The following is a 21,837-nucleotide window of genomic DNA, read 5'->3' as shown; positions in this document are numbered from 1 at the left end:
AGTTAACAAATCAGAAGAGATACTCCTCAATCTGCCCTAGGTTAAATTTGTAAAGGTAAAGTGTTATTAATATAAATATTTCAGAAATTTTATACTTTATGGATATCTCTGGAGATTTGTCAGTGCCCTCTCTGTTGATAATATGTTTATAACCTTAGGAATAAAATTCTTATGAAGTAGTTATGTACAATTCTTCAACAGAGAAGTGTATTCTCATTCTGTTATTATTTGCTACAGATATAAATTAACCACAGCCACCAAGTGTCTGTCATCTGCAGGTAGTTTTTCATTCTGAGGCTTGCCTGAGCACTCTGCTATAAGCTCAACAGGTCAGAGTTTCTGTCTTCAGCAAAGGACAGTCATGGAGCCTCATGGTATAGTACTGTCCAAAGTACTTCAATGATGGATACTTCAAAGAATAGACTCCTGGTTACAGCTTCTGAGATAACATCACTTGGACAACTTTCAGACTTTACCAGTGGACTCGGGATTTCTAAGACTCTTCAGCCCAAAAGTAGATGGCTTCAGGAGAGCAGGCTAGTAACCCAAGACCCAGAGGAACAAGAATATATTACATTGGATCAAATGAATTGATGAGAAAAATTTTATTATTGCTGTTCATAGGAATATTTTATGTTGTTTTAATTTTCTATTTCCTGTATGTTATGGGATGAATTGTGTTCCCCCAAAATTCATATATTGAAGTCCCAACACCCAGTACCCCAAACATGACAGTATTTGGACATAAGATCTTTAAAGATACGATTAAGTTAAAATGAGGTCTTTAGGGTGGCCTTAATGAATCTGACTGATGTCTTTATAAGAAGAGGAAATGTGGACACACAAAGAGACATTAGGAGCACACACAAACACACACACATGGGAAAGTCCACATGAGGACACAGCAAGAAGGTTGCCATCTGCAAGCCAAGGGAGAGAGGCCTCTTGAGAAACCAAACCTACTGACACCTTGATCTTGGACTTCTAGCCTTCAGAACGGTGAGAAAATACATTTCTGTTGTTTAAGCCACTCAGCCTTTGGTATTTTGTTACAGCAGCCTAGCAAAATAATTCACTGGATTTATGAGGAAACTTTTCTATTTATAATCCAAAACAATTTAGTAGACTCTGCTTTTGTAAACTGAAACTGAAACATTAAAACAGTCCAGTTCCCTGGACTGCCAGGGAAGTCCTGGATATGATGTCATTTTTAAGGAACAAGGTCTATTTATGAAGCCAGTGCCTACAAAGCCCTTGAAGGAAAACTAGCCTGATAGTGTCTTACTGAATTCCAGCCTTACCTTGCAGTCAGAAAGATGATTTTCTGGAACGCCAGGAACATTCACAGATTTAGAGGATTTTGAGAAAGAGCAATTCACCCAAATGTCTAGGTACCATAAATGTGATGAAATTTGGTGGAGTTTCTTGGGATGAGTTTCCTAGCTCCTGGGATACCAAATACTAGTGGCTTTAAAAAGTACTGCTAACTATCTCGGTAAGGTTAGATCTTTAGCATGTAACAAAAAGTTTCACATGGATTCAAGATTTAGAATTTAAAAACTGACCGGTCAAAAGTATTTTAAAATATTAATAAAATGTTCTGTCGCTTTTGTAATTATTTACTGAGCGTCAACTATGTGCCAGATCCTGTTCTATGGTTTAGGCACAAAGTGAGCAAACGAGACAAAGTTCTAATCTGAACAGAGCTTGCATTCTTGTGGTGGAAGCAGCCAGTAAGCACAGAAGGTATTCAATATAGTAAAAAAGAGGATAAGGTTCTCCAGAGAATCAGAATCAGTAGGAGATATATATATATACATGAAGCCCAAGGAAGTCACTTTTGAGCAAAATGTGTAACTCTTCAATGGTCCTTGGACATCTAATGAAATAAAAATTGAAACTTTGCAATGTGATGACACAGAAATCACTGGGGAATTTACTGAAGGTAATTTAGAGCCGTGGGTGTGAAATCAAAATTGTAGTGCATTGAAAAGTAAGGTAAAGTGAGAAAATGGAGACTGAAAATTGACAACACGTTTAAGAAGCATCTCTTTATGAGGGAAGAAAGAAAAAGTATGTGGCTGCTGGATAATGTGAGGCCAAAGGAGAGAGGCCATTTAAAAAGCTTTTTATTATAGAAGTTTAAAAAAATATACACAAAAGTAGGGGGGATTGGATGATGCCCTTCACTTGGATCAACAAATGTCAACATTTTGATACACTTCTTTTATCTTTTTTTCTTTTATGTTTTCTTGTCAACTTTTAAAGCAAATCTCTGATACCATGTCATGTTACTCCTACATACTCCAGTATGGATCCTAAAAACTAGACATTTTCTTGTATAACACCACAGTGCTGTTATCAAACCCAATAACTTTAGTAATTCTTTAATGTTATTTAATGTCCAGTCTACACTCAGAATTCCTGATGGTCTCAAAAATATCTTTTTATAGTTGGTGTGTTCAAATCGGGATTCAAACGCAGTCCACACTATGCATTTGGTGGTTAGGTCTCTCAAGTCTTTTTTAAATTGAATGCTGTCTCCCACCCCTCTTTTTTATGCCATTGACTTGAAGAAAACAGGTCCATTGCCCTGTAATATATTGCTTGATTGTTGATTTGGCTGATTGCTTCCTGGTGGTGGCATTTGAAATTGTTCTCAAATCCCTTGTATTTCTTATAAGCAGGAAGTTAGAACTGAAGGCTTGACTAGATTCAGGTTCAGCTTTTGAGGGCCCGAATACTTGATAGGTGGTGCCGTATACGTTGTTATCATCATATGAGTAGACACTCGTATAATCTTTGACACTCACACTTATAGTGACCCTAAGATTGATCACTGGTTTTAGGTGATGACAGCTTGGTGGTTTTGTAAGGTTCCCCATCAAGTTTCTTCTAATCCTTATATCATCATTAATAATTATTGCATGAAACAATTGTTTCATGAGGGTCAAAAATGTATTTTTCTAATTAGATCATTTCCGTATTTATGGTTGGAGTTATTTAAAGGAAAATTGTCCATCATTAATCTCAGAGTAAAGGGTTGATTTTCTAGCTTTCTCCAATGCTGACCAATGAGGTTCTGTTTTTCTTCTGCTCCCTCTCCATCTATCTCCTGTGTATTATTTGAATTCTTGGACTTTTACATATTTAAAGGTTTTCAATCAATTGCAGTCTATTCTTCTATGCTTAAATGGTCCCATCTTTGGTCACTGGGAGTCCTTTCAAAATGACTCCTGTGTTCTTTTGACCCCACTGTCCTTTTGTTGAAATAAGGGTTACTGACAATAATAAGGCAACTACTGATCTGTTCTCCATCCTTAGAGTTTTGCCTTTTCTGCAATGTCATATTTTGGGGGCTGACTGCTTTCATTTAGCAAAAGGCATTTAAAATTCATTCATATTGTTGTGTGATTCCCTTTCAATACTGAATAATATTGCAATGTCTGGATGTATCATACTTATACATTCACCTGTTGAAGGACATCTTGGTTGCTTCACTTTTGGGTTATTATGAATACGTTTTTGCATGGAGATAAATTTCTAGTAAGTTGGCCAAATACCTAGGAGCATGATTGCCATATTGTGTGGTAAGAGTGTATTTAGCTTTGTAAGAAATAGCCAAACTGTCTTCCAAAGGGGCTGCACCATTTTGCATTTCCACCAGCAATGAATGAGCATTCCTGTTGCTCCACGGCCTCACCACCATTTGGTCTTGTAGATTTTTAAAAAAATTTAGTCATTCTAATATGCGTGTAGTATTATCTCATCGTTGTGGTAGACTTACTTTGAAAATCGTTTGGCAGTATCACGTGAGCTCCTCTGATCTGGCAATTTCACATATGTACCAAGAGACATTGTTTATAAGAGCAAAACCCAAAGCTAGTAGCAACCCAAACATATAGTAGACAGAAGAATGAATAAATTTATAATATTATATTCATATAATAGAATACTATGTAGCAGTCTAAAAATATTTAACTTAATACATAATTTATGGAAGTGTACATAGCAATAAAACTATAATGAATATGGTATTCATAATGATAAAATTATTAATAAGGGTTGCTTTTTCCAGGATCTCATTGAGGAGGGCACATAGGGAGCTTTAAGATTATTGGTTATATTATTTTCCTTAAGTTGGGTAATGTGTATGCCTGTGTTTCATTCTTTGTATCAAATATGTATTTTTTACATTGCATTTTTTTTATACTGGTGGCCAGGGGCATTGCACTATTTCATAATGCAAAGAAATAAGTACTTGATAGGCAAAAATATTAATTCTATTTACCCTAAATGCTTGCAGTCTTTGCTCATGTGTCTTTTTCTCATATGTAAACCTCTTCCTTATCTTCTTCAACCATGTTAACCCCGTTTTTTTTTTTTTTTTTTGGGCTGCGGCATGTGGGATCTTGGTTCCCTGACCAGGGATCGAACCCATGCACCCTGCATTGGGAGTGCAGAGTCTTAACCACTGGACTGCCAGGGAAGTCCCTATGTTAACCCATTTTTTAAAATTAATTAATTAATTAATTTTTATTTTTGGCTGTGTTGGGTCTTTGTTGCTGCGCGGGGGCTTTCCCTAGTTGCGGCGAGTGGGGGCTACTCTTCGTTGCAGTGCTTGGGCTTCTCGTTGTGGTGGCTTCTCGTTGCAGAGCAGGGGCTCTAGGTATGCAGGCTTCAGTAGTTGTGGCATGCAGGCTCAGTAGTTGTGGCTCGTGGGCTCTAGAGCGCAGGCTCAGCAGTTGTGGTGCGCAGGCTTAGTTGCTTTGTGGCATGTGGGATCTTCCTGGACCAGGGCTCGAACCCGTGTCCCCTGCATTGGCAGGCGGATTCTTAACTACTGCGCCTCCAGGGAAGTCCCTGTTAACCCATTTTTGATGAATCTTCTGAAAAATGCCCTGACAGCTCTAGCCCATGCTGTTCTTTCCCTTACCTGAAATCCAATAGCTTTGCCATTTGTGATAGTCAATTTTATGTGTCAACTTGAGTAGGTCACAGTACCCATATAATTCATCAAACACCAGTTCTGATGTTGCTCTGCAGGGTTTTTTTTTTTTTTTTTGAGATGAGATGAACATTTAAATAAGTAGACTTTGTTAACCAGATTACGTTCCATAATGTGGGTGGGCCTCATCCAATCAGTTGAAGGCCTTAAGAGAGGGAATTCTGTCTCTAGAGGCTCAGGCTGCAACATTAATTCTTCCCTAGGTCTCAGACTGGTGGCTTACCCTGCACATTTCAGACTTGCCATTCCCACAATCATGTGTGCCAGTCCCTTAAAATAGATCTCTCTCTCTCTCTCTCTACATACACACACACCCCTATTCTGTTTCTCTGGAGAACTCTAACATGTCACTTACTGTATATCCATTTTTGAGATAACATTAAAAGCATCTGGAAGTGCCTGTCAAATTGTAGGTACTTATAAGCATTCATGTTTTTTCTCCGACTTCTGCTTTCTATCTTTATTGTTTAACAGGTTCATGTTTTGTTTTCCTGTATTAGTTATTTATTGCTGTGTAACAAATTACCCCAAAACTTAGTGGCTTACAGCAACACTTTTATCTCACAGTTTCTGTGGGTCAGGATCTGGGCACAGCTTAGATGGGTCCCTCTGGCCTAGGGTCTCTGACAGACCACAGTCTTGGCTGTTATCATCTCAAAGGTCAACTGGGGAAAGATAAGCTTCAAGGCTCACTCACCATGGTTGTTGGCAGGATTCAGGTCTGTGCAGGCTCTTAGCCTGAGGGCCTCAGTCCCTCACTTGAGAGGAACACTTGGAGGCTGTCCTCAGCCTGCTTCATGAAAGTGTGCAATCTGAGATGGCAGGAGAGAGTATACCCACAGGAAGGAAGTCACAGTCATTTATAACTTAACCACGGAAGTGACATCCAATCACTTTTGTTAGATTCCATTCATTAGAAGCGAGTCAGTAGGTCCAGCTTCGAACTCCAGGGTGAATTCAAAGGTGTGAATACTAGCGGGTGGGGGTCATTGGGATCATGTCAGAAGATGCCACCACATTTTCATTTAAATCCATTTATTATTCAACAAACAGGTATTATATATGCCAGGCACTGTTCTAGCCACTTGTACCAGTGAATAAAACATACAAAATTCCCTGCCTTTAGCAGAGAGAGATAGTTAATTACATGTTTGTATGTTTCAAGGTGATAAATGCTATAAAAATTAGGTCAGGATAAGAGCACTGGGGGTGAGGGTAGGAAGTCAGAAAAGGCTTCAGAGAGAGGGGACAGTTGAGCAAAAGCTTAAAGGAGATGAAGGAACTGGCTACATGAATATCTGAAGGAAGAGAAACCAATGCAGAGGCTCAAAATATCTGAAGGAAGAGAAACCAATGCAGAGGCAGAGGCTTGAAGATGCCTGCATCTTCAAGGAAGAGCAAGGAGGCCAGTGGCACTGAAGTCCAGTGAGCAAAGGAGAGTGTAATAGGAAATGAGGTCTGAGAAGATGGGACCGAAGTCTGCAGAGCTGAGAGGTTATTGTAAGGATTTTGACTTTTTCCTGAAGTGAAATGGATGCCGTTGAAGGGCTTTGAGCAGATGAATGACATGATCTTACTTGTTTTATAAACTTGAAAATTAAATATACACTCAGAAAGCACACAAAGCACAAGTGTACAGCCCAATAAATATTTACAAAGTAAACATACCCATCAGTTAGCACCAGATGAGGAAAGAGAACGTCACTGGCATTCGAGAAGCTGTCCCCAGGACCCAACCTAGTCATACATCCCCTCCTCTACAAAAGTAAATTATCTTGACTTCTATTGCCTAGTTTCAAATTTTATATAAATGGAGTCATACAACATATTCTCTTGTGTCTTCTTTTGCTAAGTATCATCTGTGTTGTTGCTCAAGGCAGCTTATTTTCATCGTTACGTATTATTCCATTGTATGAACATACTGTAGTTTGTTCCTGCTTCTATTGATGGACTTTTGGGGTTTTCCAAGTTTGGACAATGCTATGAACATTCTTGTACATGTCTTTCAGTATATATTTCTGTCGCTGGCTTGTGGAGTAGGTGTATGCTCAGTAATAATAGATATGTCAAACCATCTTCCAAGGTGTTTATACCAGTTTAAATTGCGACTGATGCCTTACGTTTTTACAGGATCACTCTGGCTGCTGCATTGTGAAGTGACTGTGCAAGGGTAAGGGTGGTTGGAGGAGGACTAAGAGGTCGTGCAGTAACCCATGTGTGGTAAGATGGGGCTCAGCCCAGAGCAGGAGTACTGGAGATGGTGATACGTGGTTGGATACTGGTTATATTTTAAAGGTAGGATCAACAGCAATTTCCTGACAGGTTAGATATGGAGGATAGAAAAAGAGAGGAGGCCAGGATATGTCCACGGCGTTTGGCCTAATCATGTTTATGGACAGAACTGTCATCACCTGAGATAAAAGCTGGGCAGCCGGTTAGAGAGAAGATCATTAGTTCCATTAGGGCCTGTTACGTTTGAGATGTCTATTTGACATCCAGCTGGATTGTCAGGGAGGTGGCTGGAGTTCAGGAGAGAGGTCTGAGTCATTGATACAAATTTGGGAGTCGTTGGCAAATGATATTATATTGATCAGGGTCCAATCGGGAAAAAGAAACCACACTGTAATTTGAACAGGCAAAGTTTATGTTAAGAATTATTACAGGATGGTATTTTACAATTCAACAGTTACAGGCTAGGACTTCTGTGGAAGTATCTCTTTCTCATTTCCCTTCTTCCTCAACCCTCTCCTTTCCTTTCCTCTTTGAAATTTAACCTGGTGGATGTGGACTTATTGCTGCTGAGAGCCATCTTGATACCAAATGAAGCCTAAATACAGAATCCATGATAAAGGAAAACATAACCGCAAATGGAGAGATGTGCCATTATGTGTGCCCTTGAATCAGGCTTTTCTTGAAGTAATTTATACTCTTGGGCCTGTCAGCTCTATTAACCAATACATCCTCCATTTGCCCAATCCAGTTTGGATTCTATTTTCTAATACTACAGGAAGAGTTATAATACAGATGCTTAGTTTTCAGTGTGTTTGCAGTATTTTCTTGAGAAATATTAGTTTCTCATTTCTCCTGTATTAGCCTTGGTGTCAAACTACCTGGTTTAAGTCTTGATCCTGACACTGTTAAGAAATCACCAGCTACTAAAGCTCTCTTTGCCTCATTTTCCTTAGTAATAAATTGACAGTAAAAATATACCTTACTGACAGTGGTTTTGTGAGGAATAAATGAAATGTATGATGAAATGTAAAATGCTTACTAAGGTGTCTTTCACATGCTAAATAAATGTTAGCTATTTTTACTGTTTAACAATTAAATAGTGGTTGTTATTATTTTCCATTGCTGAGAGATATTTGATTTATTCTGCAATGTGTTTTGCTACAAATTTTTAGCCTTTAATTTCCCAATTACTGAATTTTAAGGCTTGTAGTGTGTTCCAGAATAAATCATCCATATCACTATTGCTGAAGTGTGTGTAAACATAATCTCTTCCTATAACTTATTTTGTACATGTCATTGGTGACATAGCCTATAAAATTCTCTTATTTAAGAAACTTATAACAAATGATAAAAGGAGAATATAAAATTACTCAATTAACTGTGCAAAAAACCCCAAGAATTATTAACTACAACAGGGAATTAGAGCAATGAGAAATGGACTTAGTAAGAAGTAAAGAGAACTCTAAAGCCTATAAGAACAGCAGATGTGAGGAGCAGCCGCTACCCTAGGGTGGAGGTGGAGGGCCCAGGAAGAGGTCCCTCCCCCAGCCCCATACTTGCCCCCCAACCGCTGAGATCCAGACCTCATTGGAGGGGTGTGGCCATGGCCTACCAGTGTCAGGGGAGTCCCTGTGGTGCTGCACCACTGGAACTTGTTGGAAATCCCTCTTTCGGTGCTGGGGAAAGGGGCGGTGTCTTGGGAGAGTCACGCCACGACAGAACTGCTGGGAAGTTGGGATGGGGGAATGGGTGGCTGCTGGCCACCACATACCGGAGGAGCTGGCCCTGGAGAAGTACCCACCTTCAGAAGCCCAGCCAGGAAGCACAGCAGAACCAGGAAGAAAGACTGCTTCCTCCTGCAAAGTCTCTCCATCACCCTCTATTGACAAAACCTAACATCATACCAGTGTCAAAGTAAATATAAAGGGCCTAACTCCATTTTTGCAGAGTGGGTAATGAAGGATGAATCTGTAGCACAGTTACAGTCAATCAGTGACTGATACAGATGGCATATAAAACTAAAAGACAGAGTGAAATCACCAAGGGAATAAGTATAGATACAGAAGAAGACCAAAGGCTGAGCCCTGTGGGCTGTCACTTTAATAGGTCAGGCAGGAGTGGGAGAACCAGCAAAGGCCACCGTGGAGGAGCAGCCAGGGTGGTAGGTGGTATTCTGGGAGCAAAGTGAATCAAAGAATAGGAGGAGAGGAACCAGAAAACATATTTTCTTTTTTTTTTGCGGTACGCGGGCCTCTCACTGCTGTGGCCTCTCCTGTTGCGGAGCACAGGCTCCGGACGCACAGGCTCAGCGGCCATGGCTCACGGGCCCAGCTGCTCCGCGGCATGTGGGATCTTCCTGGACCGGGGCACAAACCTGTGTCCCCTGCATTGGCAGGCGGACTCCCAACCACTGCGCCACCAGGGAAGCCCCAGAAAACATATTGACAGTTCTTTTGTGAAATTTTGCCTCAAAGGGGAGCAGGGGAAAGGTGCAGTAACAGACAGAGGAAATGGGGTCAAGTGGAGTTCGTTTGTTTTGAAGATGAGAGAAATAACTACGTACTGTGTGATGGGAATAGTCCAATAAAGACTGATGATGCTGGGGAGAGAATAGACGGGCTGGAGTGACGCTCTGTAGTAGTAAGGGATGATAGGATCCAGCACTCAAGTACAGAATTCCTTTAGGTGGACACAGGGGTAGAAGTGTGTGCCCTATACAGCAGCCTCCCAAGCACAGCACAGAATGTGTAGTGTAGGCAGAGTGAATACCTGTGGGATGCTGAGGGAGAGAACAGGTCCGCTGTGGAAAGGCATGAAGCATAGATGAGCCTAGTTTTGTGAGGTAGAAGAACTGAGCCTCGGGTGCTTTGGTGGGATCATATTGAAAAGAAAGCCTCCAAGACAAGAGGGAGATTCAAACTCTGAAAATGTACCTAGCTTTGTAGGCACTAGGGCATTCCAGCTCACCCGAGAGGTGGGAATGGGCAGAGCTCTGGGAAGGCAAAGCTGTGCTTCAAGAAAACAGCAAGACGGGCATCCCCCAGGGAAAGCTCTTTTTCCTGCAACAGAGAAAGGCCAAAGCATTTCGTGCTGGGTCAGAGTCTGTCCCTGCCCTAAGAGTCTGTTGGTCCCAGCAAAAGAGGGTCCTAGCACTAAAGACGTCCGAGAAATCTCCAGCCCTGTCATCTTTAAGGATGAGCAAGCGGACCAACCATTGAGACTCCCAGCCGAGTGCTATTCCATTGGGCCAGTCGGAGGACGCAGTGCCTGGGGCTTCAGGAGTGGGCCGGCGCAGTGACTCCGGGATGACCAGGATAAATGTGTTATTTCTGGCTTTTGTCCCGAACCAGGGAGCTGGCACCATGCCGCACCGTCACCACGGCCTCCGGGTGAACTCGGTCGTGCGCTGCACCCGGGGCTCGGAGACTCAGCGTATCACCAGTGCAGTGCGGACGCTGGGCTGCGAAGCGGCACCCCGCGGCGCGGCAGCGGGGGCGGGGCGGGGCTCCAGGTGGAGAGCAAAGCGCAGAGTTTGCCTGCGTCCGCCCTCAGCCAATCACGAGCCGTCCTTCGGTCTTCCCCTGAAAGTCGTCCCTCCGCAGTTCTCTTTCTTTGGCCTCCCTGTTTCCCGCCGGCGTGTAGAGTCCTCGGGTACGTTGCACTTCCGTTTCCGGCGCTGTCTGTGCGGGCCTGAGGAGGAGCAGCGGTTGCGTTCCCGGTAACGGTCGCGTGCTGGGTTAGGCGGCGGCGGTGGGGTCTTCGGGGCTGGGACTCCGGGAGGGTCGCGAGTCGCGCGCGTGGTAAGGTCCTCGCTCGGTTCTCCCGGACAGTCTGCCCCCGGGCAGCGCCTCGTGGCCCGGGCAGACATATTTGGTACCTGCCGGAGAAGTGCTGAATGAATTCACGCAGAGAGCCGGGACCGGGAGGGGAGGTGACAGTGAGAGGTGAGAGGTCGTTTCCTACCGGGGTAATCCTAGCAGGTGACTTAAACCGGGGCCAGATCTGTGGACTCCAAACTGTGCTTTTCCCACCCCTATACCCCGAAAAAAGGAGGAAGGCATCAGTACAAGTCGGAACCCAAATATAGTGGAGAAGAGAAATAATGTCTCTGGAATTCTCCAGCTGTTTAGTGAAAGCGTTCCTAGAACCCAGCTTTCCTGACTCCCGGCTAGGATTTTTTGACATTATGCTGGTATATGTGGACTTTCTGTTTCCTCTGGTGTGTGTCCGTGGGAAACCTCTGGCTGACCTCCAGCGGTTGTGCAGACTTCTGATGCGGCCCTTATAGCATGATACAGAAGACATGGGTTTATATTTCTTCCACTAGTTCAGATCGCAGCTGTAGCCGTCTCCATGCGCAATGCCTAGTGCATTATAGGACGATGCAAATATATATCTAACTGAAATGAATTCAGTACCTTAATTGAATGAAGTGACCCCCCCCCACCCCACCTCTCCTTTTTTTCAAGCAAGCGCAGCAGATTGTATGCGACCCAATTTTCTAAAGAACTCTCTAATCCAGTGGTTTCCCACTTATGGGCCATAAATTCCTGGGCCTCTCAGAAATCATTGTAAGGGTTTCTACAAATCCATGTGGTGTCCAGGCATCATCCAGAGTCAGTCAGATCTCACGCACGGAGATACTGCTGTTTTTTAAAGGCATATAGATGAGTATTAGAACTTGAAAATTTTACATATTCAACAGTTGTAAAAGTAATACTGCTGTTATGTTGGAGGGTTGTTAAAATGATTTAGTTTTTCAGAATAAAATATCTTAAAAATAGTGTAAGTTTGGAGGCCACTTCATTAGTCCAGTTGATATTTAGGGCTGAGTTAGTATGGTAACCACTAGTCACATATGGCTATTTAAATTTAGAGTTGAATTAATTAAAATTAAATAAAATTTAAAATTCAATTTCTCAGTTTCGCTAGGTACATTTTAAGTTCTCAGTAGCTACATGTGGCTGGTGGCTACTGTGCTGAAAAATATAGAATATTTTCATCATTGCAGAAATGGACAGTGCTAATGTAGACATTTAGGACAAATAAAAAGTAACTTAAGCAGAGGTAACTAATTTATAGCATAATAGAGATAAGTGAAATTGGTGATAATTATTTTATTTTATTTGTCTTTGGCTGCGTTGGGTCTTCGTCGCTGCGCCCGGGCTTTCTTTAGTTGCAGTGAGCGAGGGCAGCTCTTCGTTGCGGTGCACGGGCTTCTCGTTGCGGTGGCTTCTCTTGTTGCGGACCACGGGCTCTAGGCATGCCGGCTTCAGTAGTTGCGGCACGAGGGCTCAGTAGTTGTGGCTCGCGAGCTCTAGAGGTCAGGTTCAGTAGTTGTGGCGCACGGGCTTAGCTGCTCTGCGGTGCGTGGGATCTTCCCAGATCAGGGCTCGAACCCGTGTCCCCTGCATTGGCAGGTGGATTCTTAACCACTGTGCCACCAGGGAAGTGCCAAAAGTCGGGATAATATTAAGCAGTTTCCACACCTGTTGGGTGAACAAATACATATCTCTTCGTAAAGAAGTAAATGAAATTTACTGTTTTTCTCTGGGTGTTTTCTGGATTGTAAAATGCTTCCCCTGCCCCCACCCAACTCACTGTAGGTTAGAGTTAGTTGTGGATTGGTAAAAAGCTACTATGGAGACTAAGGACCAGAAGAAACATAGAAAGAAAAACAGTGGGCCCAAAGCTGAAAAGAAGAAGAAACGTCGTCTGCAGGATCTCCAAATTGGAGATGAGGAAGATGCCCGGAAGCGAAACCCCAAAGCATTTGCAGTCCAGTCTGCTGTGCGGATGGCGAGATCCTTTCACAGGTATGTTTAGCTGGAGTCTAGTGGTTCTTCCAATTATTCTTTTTAAATAGTAGGAGCCTCTCCAGAGGTTCGGATTCATGAGTCTGTTCCAACTCTGAAGGACATGAAGGTGCAAGTCATATTTCTTTTACTGAAATGTGAGAAGTCTTTGCTGTGGATGTCACTTTGCCTCCAGCATCTGCACACTGATGGGGTTCTTTTGTCCAAGAGAAAAAGAGTTTTTCTTTATAGAATTTGTTTTGTTTGTAAACTTTAAACAATCTCTATGGTAACAGGTGTGCTTGTGTTATTTTCTGGATATGTTTCATGTAATTGGAGTATGTAGTATTAAATAGCTTTATTTAATGGGTCCTTATTATATGTACTTTAAAGGCAGTGTACTTTAAACATTATTGAATTAACTTCTCCTAGTAGGAGAGCCAAATTTAACCCAATAGCCTCTCCTTTTATTTATTATGGTACACTGCCTCCATGTTTGCCTCTTGTTTTCTTTTTAAACTATTAAAGTCAACTAATAAGGCAATCAGATTTAAGGTGTATATAGTTTTCAGCTCTGCTATTGTGTTGTATATATTTACTGAAGTGGTTATTTGGATTGGCGCCAGAAGTTAACAAGCTAATTGTATTCACATATTGTCTGTTCTGCTCTCTTTAAAGTTTGTGCTTCTAGGGATGATGCCTTTTATATTTTGAAAGTGAATTTACTTTTTTTTTTTTTAAACAAATAGGACTCAGGATTTGAAGACAAAAAAGCATCACATTCCAGTGGTTGATCGAACTCCACTAGAGCCCCCACCAATAGTGGTAGTGGTGATGGGGCCTCCAAAAGTTGGAAAGAGCACTTTGATCCAGTGCCTCATTCGGAACTTTACCAGGCAGAAGCTGACAGAGATCAGAGGCCCTGTGACAATCGTGTCAGGTAGGAGGTGCTGTCACAGACTGACATGGCAGGTGTTGTCATCTGTGGGACATGCATGTCTTTGTTTAACATTTTCTTCACTGGTAAATGGTAAAGTAATATTGTCACTCCATGTTACTGCTCTTGTACTTTTATTAAGGTGGCTGTAGCTTCAGAAAAGGTTAGATTCCCAGAGATAATAATGGTGTAGATGTATACCTATTGTAACTGTTGTATGCATTTGCCAGCTGTGCTCCTCTGAAAGGCTTGGCAGGCCTGGGCAGGCTGGCTTGGTTATGGTGAGCACCTTCATTTAACAGATAATGAGTACCTGCTATGTACCAGGTGCACCTGTTTGCCCTCCTGAAGCCACGTTCTTGTGGAAGTGAGGGAGTTTTTCCTTTCTTTTTCCTGTGAGAACTTGTCTGCTCTGGGAAATGGTGATGTTTCTAAAGTCTGAGGGAGGATGAAACAAATTCCCAGATGGCAGTGGTAGAATCTGAAATCTCTTCTCATAGTAATAATATAGTTGGATTGAGACTTTTCTTTTTCTTTAAGGCATTCCCATCATTTTGACTGATTTGTTTTTAGCTTAATTTGAAATAATGATTGCTCCATGAACATTCTGTTGCATTAGGTTTGAGGGTTTTTTTGCTGTAGTGAGAACAGGGGAAGCTTTGATAGAGATAGAAGCTTTGGCCCACTGCTGAACAGTAGGATTACAGCCATCATGAAGCCTACTTGTCTGCCCATTCCAGTTGGAATTTTACCTATTTGAGCACTTGATTCCTATGGGTAGGCTTTTGATATTATTTTAAAATTAGAGAACCTAACAAGAAAACTAATTTACTTTATTTGATATTTACTTTATTTGATCAGTTTTCTCCTATAAAAATGAACTTCTGGCATACTCTTGTGAATGTACAAGGTGCTTTACTAGATGCAATTAAAAATAATAATTAGAGTTAACAGATTTTTTTCCAAAGCTTTTTAAAAGTAAAATTTTCATCTTTTCACTTATAGGTAAAAAGCGCAGACTCACCATTATTGAATGTGGATGTGACATTAACATGATGATTGATCTGGCTAAAGTAGCGGATTTGGTAAGTCATTGGGGGCAGCATGGGTTTCTGATGGGGATTTACAGCAATGTGATAAGTTATTTATCCCATGTTGAAGGGAAGAAAGATTTAAGATTATTAAAAAAATGATGAGTATCATCAGGGATACAAAAGATGTGTTTGAATTGATGATGACAATAATTGTTATAGTAAAAATAGAATGTGCATAATGAAATGTATTCTGAAATCTAAAAGTAGACCGTAGGTCAGAGAAAACCTTTAATGAATGTAGCTAATAAAAGCTCATTAAGATATGCATACATACATACAAGTTTATAATAGTACCATTTCTTGGACCCTTACTAGGCACTGTGCTAACAGCTTTCTACAAATTTAGCTCATCTAATCCCCCAGTATGCCTTAGAGGTAAGTAGGTGTTATCTCTAGTTTACGTATGATGAAGTCGAGGCTCCCAGAATTTAAGCAATTTTTCTGAGGATGAGAATTCTGCTCTTGATGGTGCCAGAAACTCTGTTCTTAATGATTATGATAAAATATGGATCTTTTTACCATATTGGGTAAAAAATCTCATGGATTACCCTTGAGAAGTTGTCAGAGTTTATAATAGAAAATCTGTACTGCACTCAGCATCTGGAAATTGTACAGCCTTGATTGCATTTACAGAAATGTTAATGTCTGTTAATTACCTTTAAAACTAGCAAAAATAGGGCTTCCCTGGTGGCGCAGTGGTTGAGAGTCCGCCTGCCGATGCGGGGGACACGGGTTCGTGCCCCGGTCCGGGAAGATCCCACATGCCACGGAGTGGCTGGGCCCGTGGGCCATGGCCGCTGAGCCTGCGCGTCCGGAGCTTGTGCTCCACAACGGGAGAGGCCACAGCAGTGAGAGGCCCGCGTACCGCAAAAAAAAAAAAAAAAAAAAACTAGCAAAAATAAGCCAAAAAGGAAAAAGAAATTAAACCATATTGATTAGGAAGTGCGGGGTAACGGATACCTCGTTGGTTTTTTTTTTTTTTATTTAACACCTCTGAAGAGCTGTTTGGGACAATGAGCTACAGATTTTACCCTTTGACTCAGGAAATCTCCTAAAACTAAAATAAAAATTTAATATAGATGTTACAGTTGTACCATCTTAATATCAGAAAATAAGTACCATTCAAATTTTGAATATGTAATGCTGCCATTAATAAAAATAAGTGTGTTATTGCCAACACAAAATAGTATAAACTTATTAAATCTTGTGTACTTGAAATGATTGAAATAGTTCAGCATGTCATTAGTTCCTCTTTTATGTAACGTATATTGTATACTAATCTTAAAAGCATACACATATTAAGAAAGATGCCTTTCATATGCATCTTTTTAAGATTTAAAAAGGAACACATGCATTTGGTAAGATACTCAAACTGTGCTACAGGGTATGCACGATGCATGATTTTGCTTTCCTTGCTCTGACCCCTAGTCTCTCAGTCCCCCTCAGCAGTATTTTCCAGATACGTATATAAATACACATATAACCCTTTTAAAGCACACACTGTTTATCATACACAGTGTTCTGTGCTTTGCTTTCTTTCACTTAGTATGTCTTGGAGGTATAAAATAAGCACTAAGTTCAACCTCATTATTTTTAAGTATTCTGTTGTATGTACCATTATTTACTTAGCCTAGCTTAATTTTTTTTTGTTTTTGTTTTTATTTTCGTTTTATTTATATTTGGCTGCAATGGGTCTTTGTTGCTGTGTGCGGGCTTTCCCTAGTTGCGGCGAGCGGGGGCTACTCTTGGTTGCGGTGTGCGGGCCTCTCATTGCAGTGGCTTCTCCTGTTGCGGAGCATGAGCTCCAGGTGCGTGGGCTCTAGGCGCTTGGGCTCTAGAGCGCATGCCCAGTAGTTGTGGCGCACGGGCCCAGTTGCTCCACGGCATGTGGGGTTTTCCCGGACCAGGGCTCGAACCCATGTCCCCTGCGTTGGCAGGCAGATTCTTAACCACTGCACCACCAGGGAAGCCCAGCCTAGCTTAATGTTGATTGCTCTGTTCTGGGTTATAAAGCTTCCGAAGTCACAGCGAAGGCACACAGTACATGGATTCGTGCTTGTGTGTGTGTGCGCGTACACATGTATGAACATTGGAGGAGTAATAGAGGCTTTACTTATCTTTAGTCGACAAAGATTGTCAGCTCAGGGACTGTTTGCCACCCACCTGTTCTGACTCTACAACCGATTGCTTGCAACTTGTCACGCCATGGTATCAAATGGGGTGTAGGAATACTCCACAGCCAGCCCACACAGCTATGCTTCCTCACAGTGCTCAGTGGTCCACCTTCATGTATTTTGTGGTTTAGGATTATGAATGTTCTCTAGTTTAATCAAAGATTAAGTTTTTCTGTTCTTTTTTTCCAGTTATTTTTAGTTAGCTACAGAAAGAAGAGGACAGAGATGTCTTAAGTCGCTAGGAATCAACTATGAAATTGTTTTGCATGTTAGAAGAGTATAAATTTTAAAAATTGGTCTTATGTACTTATATTTTCTTACAGATTACCATCCATGACTATCCTTTGACTCAGTTCTGAACTGGTAGACTTTTTTAGTTTCTGAGCAATTGCATGTTACCAATTAACTTCTAAGGTAGAGCTTTCTTACTACATACTTCCCAGTGGAAAACTTTTTTTCCCCTGAGGAGATTGAAACAAAGATGTTTGGCTTTCTTTGTGTTTTTGATGTTTTTCATTGATTACCACTTCCTCCCATTCTTTTGGATATCAGAGATCTGTTATTTGGTTTCCTTGTTAGAGATCTGTTATTTGGCTTAAGAACACCTTACAGAAAACTTTATTTCTTGGGCTTCCCTGGTGGTGTAGTGGTTGGGAGTCCGCCTGCCGATGCGGGGGACGTGGGTTCGTGCCCCGGTCCGGGAAGATCCCACATGCCACGGAGTGGCTGGGCCCATGAGCCATGGCCGCTGAGCCTGCACGTCCGGAGCCTGTGCTCTGCAACGGGAGAGGCCACAACAGTGAGAGGCCCATGTACCACAAAAAACAAACAAACAAATTTTATTTCTTGAAGTGAGGACTTTTCAGGTAAGGGCCAAATTAGATCTGGCCCTTTCTAAGTTATTTCTCATATATGCACATTCTTGAAACATGGTTGAGACTGTGTCAAGGTTGCCTTTTAGAGCAAGTCAAAGGATAGTGTTTTCTCTATCATGGTGATTCCCTAAATAATCATTTAATTTAGTCTAGAGCAGGAGTTGGTGAACTTTTTCTATAAAGGGCCAGATAGTAGATATTTTAGGCTTTGTAGGTCCCAGTTTCTATTACAATCACCGAACTGCGGTTGTAGCACAGATGTAGGTGTAGACAATATGTAAATAAGTCAACCTGGCTGCGTTCCAATAGAACTTTAGTTATAAAACAAGTGATGGGCCAGATTTGGCTCATGAGCCGTAGTTTGGTGATGGTCTATTTTGGGTAGCCTCCTTGAGAAATTGTGTCTTCTGTTTTTAGGTTCTGATGCTTATAGATGCCAGCTTTGGGTTTGAAATGGAAACGTTCGAGTTCCTAAACATCTGTCAAGTACATGGCTTTCCTAAAATTATGGGCGTTCTCACTCACCTAGATTCCTTTAAGTATAATAAGCAACTGAAGAAGACAAAGAAGCGACTAAAACACAGGTTCTGGACAGAAGTCTACCCGGTAGGAAGCGAATTAGTTATTGAATACTAACACTCTAATCCTTTAAAAATAGAATGAGTGGGAGAGATTAACAAACATCTTTACAGGATCACCTCCTTAGTTTCCTTATTATATCTGTTCATAGTACCTAGAATATTTCCTTGAGATAGTCTTTATTCCGGACCTCTTGATGTGTCTCATTTGTCTCTGCATCCCCCAGGACCAGGCAGTGTCTGGCTCTAAGTATTTTGGATTTGTGATTTAATAGAATTTGTCCAAAGTTTTTCCTTGTTACAGGACCAGGAACTATAGCGCACACATACTGCCACTCCTTCCTCTCCCCCATACTACTGTGTTGTGTCCCATCGGTCATAAAATATTTTCTGTGCCCAGGAGCCTCACTGTTCCTTATGTATCCATACTCCAGATAGATGCCACTGCTTGACTTGAAACTAAATATATTTGCAGTTCTGTTCATACAAAGCCCTAAAAACATGAGTCCTGAAAGAAGCCAGAGAAGTTCTGGGAGCATTGGCATAGTGGGTCACTAGAAGTCTCCCTTTCTTAGGATTGCTTCTTATTTAAAGGCCTTTATTTTGGTGCAGTGTTGACAAGAATTTCATTGAAATTTAATTTTTTGTTTTTCTTAATATTTAGGGTGCCAAGCTATTTTACCTTTCTGGAATGGTACACGGAGAATATCAAAACCAAGAAATTCACAATCTGGGCCGTTTTATTACAGTTATGAAGTTTAGGCCTCTTACATGGCAGACTTCTCACCCTTATATCCTGGCAGACAGGTAAAAAGTGAATGCAAACTTTTTCTTCCTGACCCATATGTTTCAAAGCTAAAAAGTTTGGAAAAGAACAATAATAGAGCTTATTTTGTCTTATTATTGAATAGTGGTGAGAGAACTGTACTTGATGGAAAATATCTACTTTTTTTGTATCATTACTTAAAGATGCTGTGGCTTCAGGAGTAAAGTATGAAATGTTTAGAAAAATGTGAGGATTCTGAAGCATTTAAGGCTACAGGATGTGGGCCCCATCCTGCTTTTTTTTTTTTTTTTTTTGTGATACGCGGGCCTCTCACCTCTGTGGCCTCCCCCGTTGCGGAGCACAGGCTCCGGACGCGCAGGCCCAGCGGCCCCGGCTCACGGGCCCAGCCTCTCCGCGGCATGTGGGACCCTCCCAGACTGGGGCACGAACCCGCGTCCCCTGCATCGGCAGGCGGACTCCCAACCACTGCACCACCAGGGAAGCCCCCATCCTGCTTTTTTATCCTTAATTTTCAGTGATGCTGCCTTTGGACCGTGGTGCTCCAGTCACTCAGATGTGCCCTGTGCTTTCCTTCCTTTATGCTTTTTTCATATATTTTGTCAGCCTGGAAAACCCTTTCTCCACCTGCCAAAATCCAAGCCACACTAAAAAATCCAGGTCAGAGCTTAATCTTCTTCCATAAATGGTTTTTCTGGATATGTTCTCTACCTTTCCTCAACACCAGGGCCATGTTGTTTCCCATTTTTGGTGTCTTGCTTGTGGAATGTGTATCCTGTAGAGCCTGAGAGAGATGCAGTCATGTGTTTTTCCCTTTGCCCCTGGTAGATGGTGAACTCTGCTCCCTTATTTCTGTATTTTCTGTACTTTTCTAAACAATATGTGTAGTGGATTACTGAATGTGATGAATCACTGAAATGTGAAGAGAGGTACAAGAACTATGACATTTATTTCTGCCATATAATTGGGTTTTATTTTTCTAGGATGGAAGATTTGACAAACCCAGAAGATATTCGAACAAATATCAAGTGTGACCGAAAGGTGTCTCTTTATGGTTATCTAAGAGGAGGACACTTGAAAAATAAAAGCCAAATTCACATACCAGGTATCCTTTTGTTGTAAAATATACTATATTTGTAAAACTCTTGGGATGACTTCATTTCTCAGGAAAACTGAAAAATGGCCAAACAAGATAGAACCATCTTCCTGGAGGCTTTAAGAGTTAACTCAGCTCTGCATTGGCCACCCAAGGTGTTGAGTTGACCAAATTTCCTCTGCTCTGATGTTGTTTAGCTAAAGAGATACAGTGCTAGTGTCAAACCGTGCCCTTGTTGTGGTTGAAGCCTTCTGACTGTGGGCCATTTCTGCCACCAGTGACTTGTCAGCTGAAGCTATCTTCCTGTGTCTGTCTTCCAGGTGTAGGAGATTTTGCTGTGAGTGACGTCAGTTTCCTCCCAGACCCCTGTGCCCTTCCTGAACAGCAAAAGAAGCGCTGTTTAAATGAGAAGGAGAAGTTGGTGTATGCACCTTTCTCTGGAGTTGGTGGTGTGCTGTATGACAAAGATGCGGTCTATGTCGACCTTGGGGGCAGCCATGGCTTCCAGGAATCGGTGAGAGGGAAGTCACGGGAAGTTATGTAGTCACCTTTTATTTACTGAAGCTTTTTATCTTTAGTCACATTTATGATAAAGGCCACAGTGCATATTGTAAATGTTCAATATACTTAAATTGCACCAAGCAGAAAGTAAAAGTCACATCCTCCATACTTTCCTGCTGCCGAGACACACAGGGGATCCCATGTCCCCAATGTGAGCTTTGGAAGCAGTTTGGTGCCTGTACTTCCCATTTCTCATCATATAAAATCAATATGTTTTCTAGCTCTCTTTGGTCATTCTCTTTTTTTTTTCTGTTTTTCTCTAAACATATACATATTTATTTAGATTATATATCTAAATTATTATATATTATTTGCAGATACCATATATATGGTATTTGTGTGTGTGTTAGAAATAGTATTTGTTATATGGGATCCAACTGTAAATGCTTTTGCAACTTTTTGAGGGCACCTAAGAATATGTGAATCTGTTTTTCCCCTGTTAGTATTCATAGAACTGCTTCAGGTTTTTCATAGCTGTGTAGTATTTCATTGTATAGATAAACTTTGTTTACTGAACCAATCCTTGGAGGGCTATGGGGCTCAGTCCCAGTTTCCCCTGGTTTGAGCAAGTACTATAGTGAGTGCCTTCGCATATGCAGCTTTGCCCACTGGGAGGGGTCTTTTTATGCAGTAAATTCCTTGAAGTGCAATTTTTGTATCAAAGGTAACAGATTTTTAAAAAATATAGACTCCAGATTTTTAT

At 41.5% G+C, this 21,837-nt stretch overlaps 1 protein-coding gene across 3 annotated transcripts in view; it reads left to right on the top strand.

Annotated features, from left to right (window-relative positions):
- Positions 1–10,841: 10,841 nt before the first annotated feature.
- BMS1 (BMS1 ribosome biogenesis factor) overlaps positions 10,842–21,837 on the top strand; it is a 46,389-nt gene continuing 35,393 nt past the window's right edge. The window contains exons 1-8 of one of the 3 annotated variants that reach the window (XM_067710968.1): positions 10,842–10,958; positions 12,847–13,056; positions 13,785–13,975; positions 14,978–15,057; positions 18,533–18,721; positions 19,358–19,500; positions 20,461–20,582; positions 20,894–21,087. In XM_067710968.1, coding sequence (XP_067567069.1) covers positions 12,881–13,056; positions 13,785–13,975; positions 14,978–15,057; positions 18,533–18,721; positions 19,358–19,500; positions 20,461–20,582; positions 20,894–21,087 — 1,095 coding nt within the window. In that variant the 5' untranslated portion in view covers positions 10,842–10,958; positions 12,847–12,880. Of the gene's footprint in view, positions 10,959–10,991; positions 11,185–12,846; positions 13,057–13,784; positions 13,976–14,977; positions 15,058–18,532; positions 18,722–19,357; positions 19,501–20,460; positions 20,583–20,893; positions 21,088–21,837 lie in introns of those variants that run through there. The other 2 variants (XM_067710971.1, XM_067710969.1) reach the window with 2 other exon arrangements.

The sequence above is a fragment of the Pseudorca crassidens genome, chromosome 16 (genome assembly GCF_039906515.1).
Source record: "Pseudorca crassidens isolate mPseCra1 chromosome 16, mPseCra1.hap1, whole genome shotgun sequence".
In the NCBI taxonomy this organism is placed as follows: domain Eukaryota; kingdom Metazoa; phylum Chordata; class Mammalia; order Artiodactyla; family Delphinidae; genus Pseudorca; species Pseudorca crassidens.
This window is presented reverse-complemented; position numbering and strand designations above follow the sequence as displayed.